We start from the raw sequence: 8819 nt of genomic DNA, 5'->3' as shown, positions 1-8819 counted from the left end.
GAGCGCATGTTAGAGGTGTTCCAACAGCATAGAGTGGCCCAGTGAACAGGCCTCCTCGGCATCTACTGAGCGCCCCCTAGGGGACGGGAGGGGACCATGCATACAAATGCAAACCACAGGGCCTTTTTCTGGCCTATTACTAATGAAGAATTAAAATGTGGCCACAGCGAACCAGTGCTAATTACTATCTAGTAATTTGATAATGGTACAATTTCATTTAACCAAGAGAAACTTATCCCTGCTCTGGGGACAACAATAACTTCATTTAAAAAAATATCTTGCTGCATTTTGCGTGAACTGTTTGTGACTGACAGTACTCCTTCTATGGACAGCACACAAGTGCAGACTTTGATCTCATTTGATCTTTTCTTATTTTAACGTTAGGAACATTTCAGGGCTACTAATATTTATCTACAAAGCAGGAATGAGCCAAAGACAAAGTAAAAAAAGTGAGCTAATTAGAACCTTAAGATCTCAAATAGCACATGAAATGTAAACATTTAACCTCTTACTTCCAAAGGATTTCTTGAAACCTCTTTGGACATAATGATATCATCACACATACTGATAAAGAGAATTATTTAATACCTTCAGAATTATTCTGTATACTTTTCATACTTCAAATTAAGAAAAAAATACTCAAATATTCAGGCAACTTTGGCATTAACATCTCCAAGAAGGGGACAAAAATAACTACCAATGCAAAAATCATGAATAGATTGGGAACAATCACGGGTGTCCATAAAGTTCTCTTGGAAGAGCTCTTTTGTAAAGACTCAGGTAACTTGGAATGAAATGTAATTTTTTACTTTGGCCCAGATAAATGAGGTTGAAAAATATAGAGTGGAAGATTCAGGCCCTTTCTACCCAAGGTGCAAGCATTTAGTTTGCTCAAATTCAAACGCTATCCAATACTCAGAACGGAAAGTTTGGTAATAGAACTGGACATTTTGAGATTTACCCACCATTTTGGCTAAAGGTGACCTGATTTTATCCCACTAAAGAGTTATTTCTCTCATCCAATTGCTTGTTTTCTTTGGAGAGCCTATCTTCTTTCCTAGTTCATCTTTGTTAGATGCCTGTTTCATTATCTGATGGTACCTCAGGATACCATCTGTCTAGCAGCCTAGCAGGAGTTGGATGTTAATAAAATCCTGGGGTGAAGCAGAAATCATGCGCATTTTTTCCAACACTTAGTTTAATAATCCAAAGTAGTTGCTCCCCCATTCTCAACATTCGTATCACTTAGTTTGGAAATGCGAATTACTTAGATGCTGACTTTAGGGCCTCCATGATCTTAGCTCTGAGACAAAGAGGCTGAAGGAGTCTACCACTCTCAGCTGTCGGGGGGCCATGAACAGGAAGTGGAGAAGGAGGTGGGAAGTTTCTATTGCACATGGCAGATGGTTTTCATGAAAAAAATATGGATAAGGACCAGTCAGTGATATTCTGGTTTTATCACCTTTTTTTGAGAAACATACAGGTACATACATAGATCACACATTTTTATATCATTTATTGACCCAAGGCCAAATTCTACTTGATTTTCTACATTTTTCTCCTTCTAATCAATCTACAAAAGCTATAGAATTGGAGAATAAGATATTACCTTTTCTAGACTCCTTCCTACATATCTCTTTGTACCTTGGGAAGGTTTGAATATGACCAGGACAGGCTAAGTTAATCAATGGGAAACAACACTCTTACTAAACCTACAGTTTACTTTACAAAATCCACTTCCAAAGCTATGGCTTGGCACAGGTAGAAAATAGGCTATCTCACATATTTTCCTCTCTCAGCCTTATCAGGCCACCATGGGAGAGCAGTAGACAAGATATATTATTCTTCATCTCAAAAGCCCTACAAACACCATTCTGATTAGTCAAAAAGAACTCTTTGCCTTAAAATGTAAAATGAAATAAAAATCCACAGATACACAGAGGACTGCGTTAAGTTACTGCCGTTGGTCAGAGAGGCTCTGAGAATTCTCAATCCTTCTAAGTGACTTTTGGGAAAAACAGAAGATTGTTCGGATGTCTTTGCTAAGGACAGACTTAATTTTCTTCATTTCATGCAAATCTTCTAAACCTTTAATTTACAAGCTGATATTCTGAAATTATTTTTCTGTGCTAAAAGTGATCCAAAGTTGAACACACTGTGGTTCTCTGGTTTATTTCACCCATCAGGGGACTTGCTCTAGACACTAAAGCAAGGCACGAGTCATTCTTCTGTTCCATATTTTAGCTGATAAGAAACTTTCACCTTCTCAAAAATTTTCAGCTATAACATGCATGCTGTTTACGTTTTATATATCTGCACTTTAGCAGATGTTCAGATGACTTAACAAGTATATTTGGTATTTAATGATAGGTCTTACAAATACGACCATCCACAAATTACACTCCTAGACATATCCCTGTTCTGTGAAATAAAATAATAAGGCTTTACAAGAAGAGTTAGTTATACTGTTTCTTCAATAAACAAGCAGACATATTTCCAAGGCTCTTCAATCATTACTATGGACCATACCAAAAACACACTATTTTATAAATAGGTGGGAAAAGAGTTAACATTACAGCGTGAGGTTTTTGTTTGGAAGTATTAACACTCATGTTGCACACTGTAGGCACAAAGCTTTATTTCAATTTTTAAAAAAATTGAATTGAATACGAATGGTTTTGGGCAGGACATGCACTTGCTAGTATTTTGCTGTTCCCTTCACTAGCCCTGACTTGCACATTGATATCACTGCATTGTGGTTTGGGGCTCTTTTTTTAGAAGATGGTCTTTCTGATTTATGAAATAAGTATTTATAATACCTTTTTATTCCCTCTTACTAAAAGTTGGTTTCAAGAAAAGAGACAAAGTCTTTGGTTTATGTGTGTGGTTTTCTTATCTATACATAAATAACACTGCCCTGTAGGAGACTATGGAAACGTATTTTTTCAGTAATCTTTCTCATTGCTGAGTAGAATTTTTATTGTCTTTTTTCTGGAAATAGCTCCCTTTGAACAAAAATTCCTGGAAACTGAGCAAGTTCTTCAAAGAAGCAAACACAAGGACTTAGAGCGTAACACTGCTCAGTTTCTAGTAACAGGAAATTCTGTTATGTTATGGGTTAGGTTTAAGGAGAAAAGACAAACGGTAAAATAGTCTTTCTCCCATTGGCTTTATTTTGCTCAGAAAAATAAAAACATCAAGATCAAATACTAGAGAGGGCGCTTTCTTTAGAGCCGGTTGCGGTAAAGTGCTTTGCATTAGAGGTGACTTCTGCCAACTCTTGGAAGTCTCCTTTATCTGTTCCAAAATATACTTAGCTTCTTTTTTTCATGACATGGCCAAAGACGGCGCTAATTACAGGGGTAGTGGTAAAACCTGGTTGAAATCTGCTGCTCTCTTTGTATTATTCTCAGATCATGGGACAAATTCCCAGTAGGAAGAGTGACTTCTTTGTTTGTAACCATGACCTTAAGTCTTCCTTCAGAGCCGGAGCACTGACCCCGTCATAGAGAATAAAAAAATCTCTGTAACCTCCAAAGTTAATCCCCAGCTAGCTGCCATTCTCACTGAAGAGATCTTGGCTGTGTGAATAAGAAATGACATCTAATCCAAAGCAACTTAATACAAAACAAATTCTTTAAGTCCTCCAATAACCACACTCTTTAATTGCAACAGCTAATTGACCATGAAGAGTGACAATTACAAAATGAGCTCATCCTGTTCCAACTTTACACTGGGACAAAGCTCACTGAGACTGTACAGGCCGTTTCGAAACAGGCACTGTAACGCAAAGAAAGTGAACCTATTTGGAGCTGTACGAGAATCCTGCACTGGGATTTGCTTGCTCTAAGTGACCGATTAAGCTAAGGCTCCTAGTGGACTGGCTTAGGGGAATAGAAAGGGATAGAAGCAGATGGAGCGTCTCCCTCACCGTCATGAACCCAGAGAGTAAAAAGGAGTGAGGAAACCCTCTTTTGTCCACAGATTCACAAACAAATACAAAAAAATAAATAATATTCTAAGACAGTACAAATGCAAATACTGTTCCCTTGTGCCAATTACATAAAGCATGCCTACATATACAGAATGGTAATTCTTCCTCATTCACAGACAGGACATATGGCAGTGCACTATTCAAAATGCTTTGATAATCCTAATTTTTGTTTCTGGTGCTGAGAGATTATGAAAGGAACTGCATTTGCAACTTATTAAATACTTCCAGGAACAAACAGTTCACTTTATTTGGGACTTGTAGTTTTGAGTAATTAATCTTCCATGGAGCAAGGGCCAGTGAGGAGATACCCGTTGGTACCACTGGTCCCATTGGTGGTGGTCGCGGCATGGGGGTTACTCCCCGGAGGTTCCGAGTCCTCCTCATCTGAGCTAGACTCAATATCGCTTCGATCGTCCTTGGACACCTGTGGAATACGAGAAGGTGAGTGCAGCCAGCTCTGAAGGACCCGTTAAGGTATGGCATGCTCAGAAGTATATGCACAATCACACATGAAGAAAAACAGATCTAAATATTGAAAACATCGAAGAGGATAGGAACATTGCCACAGTAATAAGTTCCCCTTCTTTGGAGATAGACATTTGGGGGACTAAGTCAGTTATCAAGGAATGTAGGTGGATTTAGGCATCGCAGGGGGCTAGCTTTGTTGACTTCCTTAAGGTGCCTTTGGATACTAGACCATGAACCCCACTCTTACTGGCAAAGTAGCAGATGGTACTACTGGAACGGCACTATAGGAATTTGGTACAAATGGATCCATTTATTCTCGGATGATCACATTCTCTCTGAGAATCATTTAAAGTCAGCTCTTAATTAACTACACTAATGGAGGTATTCACTAGCTCTGTTCACTAAAACATCATTCTTATTTGGCTTTTTTTTTTGCGGTACGCGGGCCTCTCACTGCTGTGGCCTCTCCCGTTGCGGAGCACAGGCTCCGGACGCACAGGCTCAGCGGCCATGGCTCACGGGCCCAGCCGCTCCGCGGCATGTGGGAACTTCCCGGACCGGGGCATGAACCCGTGTCCCCTGCATAGGCAGGCGAAGTCTCAACCACTGCGCCACCAGGGAAGCCCTTATTTGGCTTTTTAATGCATTCGTTGATGATTTAATTTTTCTTCTTTGTCTGCTAGAATTAAGTAGAAATTTTGTTTTGTATACCACATAACAACTAATGGCAGCAGGAGGCATCTGGGGCACTCGCTGGGTGAGGTCTAGTTGAAAATATTTCCCAAGAAAAATCTACTGGCTCGATCATCATGAATTGGCTCCCATCATTCCAGGGTTCTTCCCTCCTCCATTCAGACTCTACAAGTCATGAGTAAGGCACCAGGATATAAATCTACATGTTATCATAAAGGATGAAAAAAAATCATACCGTCTCACAAGGAGGTAATGTAGGAAGAAATTACAGAAATACTCTACTGCTTATAAAACTGAAAGAGTTTGAACCTCCTACTCTATGTCTACATCATGGTAAACATTTTTACCCCACAGGCCTTAAGACCTCTGAGTAACTGCGTGCTGTTTACTTATTGTCTAAGGGGGGTGGTGGTAGCAATAGGGACCTGGTGGCTTGCTTGGCTTCATAGAAAGTTTCCCAGTCTAGTCCCTTATGATTCTCTAGGAGGTGGTTTGAGAAGTCGGCAGAATCTCCTGGGAGGCTTTTCAGAATGAACTGGGTTCCACATCTCATCCTCTCTGTCACTGCTACCCCCAACCGGAGAACCCTGGAATCCACTGCCCTCCCAATTTGAGAAGCCACCATCACTGCAGGAGAACGTCACCTTCGTCAGGTGGGGTGGGGTGAGGTGGGGACAGGAGAAAGTCCTGAGCTGAGCACTGCTGCTCCAGCCTAAGCAGAGATGACTGAGTAAATACGTAAAAATGGATCTCACTCCAATGGCCCTTGAGATGAGATGAGACTCACAAGGACCATCTCCAAGAAGATTTAGATACTGAAACACCAAAATGACTAGATTATCAGGATACTTTAACTTAAAAAAACATGGGTCACAAAGACAGCATTAGAATAAAAGCTCCACTACGTTTGGAAATCCATTAGTCATAAATTAAGCTGCTAATAGGAAAGAAAACTCCAGTTTCAGAGAGCGATTAATTTACATTTGCATGCTTAGTAAGATTATTATTATTATTTTTTATTTTTATTTAATTTTTTTTGCGGTAAGCGGGCCTCTCACTTGTGGCCTCTCCCGTTGCGGAGCACAGGCTCCGGACGCGCAGGCTCAGCGGCCATGGCTCACGGGCCCAGCCGCTCCGTGGCATGTGGGATCTTCCCGGACCGGGGCACGAACCCGTGTCCCCTGCATCAGCAGGCGGACGCTCAACCACTGCGCCACCAGGGAAGCCCAGTAAGATTAATTTTAATTGCATTTGGGAAAAAAAAATCTATATTTATGTTACCTCCAAAGGAAGGAACAATTTAGAATATCTCAAAATAAACCACAGGAAAATAGAGTCCATAACTCATGGCCAAGATGAATCTTACTGCCCTAGGTGAACAGCAAAGGCAGTTAAGATATTTTGAAGCCTGAGGTCTGGAATAAAATTGACTGTCTCCCAATAAAGTTGAAGAAGTAAACTAGAGAGAAGACAGCGTATCTGGTGGAAATAGCAATGCAATAAGGACACAAATCATCTAATCTACAGCCTCCCTGCATCTTCAGTTACCATTATCATATTGACAGTATTGTGCACATTGATTTAATGTGTATCCAAATGAGAACAGGAGCGTTTTTTAAAATAGAAATACATGCTCATAAGAGTACGAGGTCACAGAGAAAAAAATGAACTCTTGCTTTTAAATAATTCATTGCTAAAAATATTTTGTATTTACATAGGAGTTGATGCGGAGAATTGGCTTCATAGTACGTGACTAGATGTCCCAAGCCCCGGCGGAAGGGGCTCACAAAGCGGTCACGTGCTGTTCCGCTGCCCAGGGCAGCCCTGGCAAAGAGCCGATGCTCTGGCCTCCCTTCAGGACCGCGTTGATCCTCTCCCCAACTTAGTTCTGTTTCTCATACTTCACTTTGGTCTATTTCTGTTTTTTAGCTGACATGTTGAACACCAGTTAAAGAAATCCATCTCCTCCGTTGGATCATGCAAAATTTAGCAGAATGAAAGCCCACACAAAAGGTCACTAACTGAGCTGTCCCTAGCATCCCTCACAGCTGGTGGGAGCCACACCTCGGTTACAGCCTCCAGGCAGTGCCAACAGATTAGACAGAACAATATGCATGGAAACAAAAGCATCAGAGTGCCCCTCCAACGGGCTAACGTGGGACCCAGGACTGGCATAGAGAGAGAGGCGTGAGAAACTTACATGTAAAGGGTTCCACTTCCCAGACTTCCAGGTTGGCAGAAGGAAGAGAACGAACAATGAAAGTAAGAAAATGTCACAGAGAACGTTCCAGAAAAGTCACTGCTCTACACAGAGGGCTTGAGGCCTGGGAAGCTTTATTCAAATCAGCTTCATGAGCCCATTTTTAACCAAAGGGATTTAACTAAATTTTTACTGACAAAGTCATAAATGGTCATACTGCATCAAGCAACCCTTTCTCATAAAATAAAAGAATTATTAAATTTCTGTCTGGTATAAGTATAATCAGAGGAGGACCAAGGGAGACAGAGAAAGGGAGAGTAGGAACACAACAAATAATATACCTCCATTGAATCTAAAATTATAAATGCAGATCATTCAGCAAAGCGATGCTACAGGTAAAAAAATCAACTAGACAGAAGAAAATGAAAGTTTGTATTGTGTTTCAGAGGTTATGCTAAACCTTGAAGGAGAAAAAACAGTTTTGATGATATTCTAAATAATAAATAATGTTCTTGTTGATTAGAAGAACACAAAACCATAATTTTCTGGGACATATTAGAAAGGGTGAGTTTTATCTTACCTTGCCTTTTGAAATAGCTTTGCAAGCTATTTTTACGATCAAGTAAGACCAGAAGCAGTTCAAGCCTTGTATTACCAACAGCAGTAGGTTAAAAACCCACCAGGAAGGGTAAGGTCCAACAATCTCCCAACTTTCAAATAATGTGGTATTTAACACCCTAAGGAAAAGGAGAAAGTAATCATTGAACACAGCTTTTCACTTTGCCTTCAAAGGAACTCTAGTTACTGCAAAGAAGCACGAAGTCAATGATATCCACTGACTACTCCCTGCAAGGATGGTCTGAAGGCTGACAAGGTACTTAGAAGAGTCATCACCAGAACGATTCCCCTGGTGGCATAACATTCCTTTGGATTCTAGCTTGAATAGTGTACTTGTGCTCCCATTCACTTTAGTTGTCATTTCTCCCGTTAATTTTCATTACGTTTTCAATTGATTCTATTTCTCACTACTGGTTAAAAGGCCTGTATCATCCTTGAAGTTGCTTTTGGCCTTTAAATACGTGTGAGGAATACCATTTAATAATATTACATTGCAAGGAAAAAAAAAAGAGTAATTAATTCCAGACACACTAGTTAAGTTTAAACTATATGCTTAGCACAGTGAGTTAGAATATACTTAAGACCTAATGCCTGTCCTCAAGTGGTTTATAGTCTAGTAGGGGAGCCTGTACTGGGTCCTGAATTTTGTAAGCCTTCCCCTGGGAAAGAACTGGCAACTGAAAGATATCATATTGAAGTGATGTCTTGAGATGAGTGTTGGAAGGAGTTTTTTTTTTAATTATTAGAATATAATGAATATACGTAGTTTTAAGAGTATGTACTTGAGGCAGGTGAACGTATTTGAAGTAATTGGTTCCCTCTGTTATCCACCATCAGGACCAGGAT

General features: G+C 40.2%; 1 protein-coding gene across 1 annotated transcript in view; it reads right to left on the bottom strand.

Moving 5' to 3' along the window:
* Positions 1–1620: 1620 nt before the first annotated feature.
* The window catches only part of CERS6 (ceramide synthase 6), a 320250-nt gene continuing 313051 nt past the window's right edge, over positions 1621–8819 (bottom strand). Inside the window, exons 9-10 of the mRNA XM_082840643.1 lie at positions 7936–8092; positions 1621–4418 (exon numbers count right to left, since the gene is read on the bottom strand). Coding sequence (XP_082696769.1) covers positions 4266–4418; positions 7936–8092 — 310 coding nt within the window. The 3' untranslated portion in view covers positions 1621–4265. The remainder of the gene's footprint in view (positions 4419–7935; positions 8093–8819) is intronic.

The sequence above is a fragment of the Leucopleurus acutus genome (assembly GCF_964270905.1).
Source record: "Leucopleurus acutus genome assembly, chromosome: 6".
Taxonomy (NCBI): domain Eukaryota; kingdom Metazoa; phylum Chordata; class Mammalia; order Artiodactyla; family Delphinidae; genus Leucopleurus; species Leucopleurus acutus.
The sequence above is the reverse complement of the archived record's forward strand: the minus strand, read 5'-3'. Positions and strand labels throughout refer to the sequence as shown.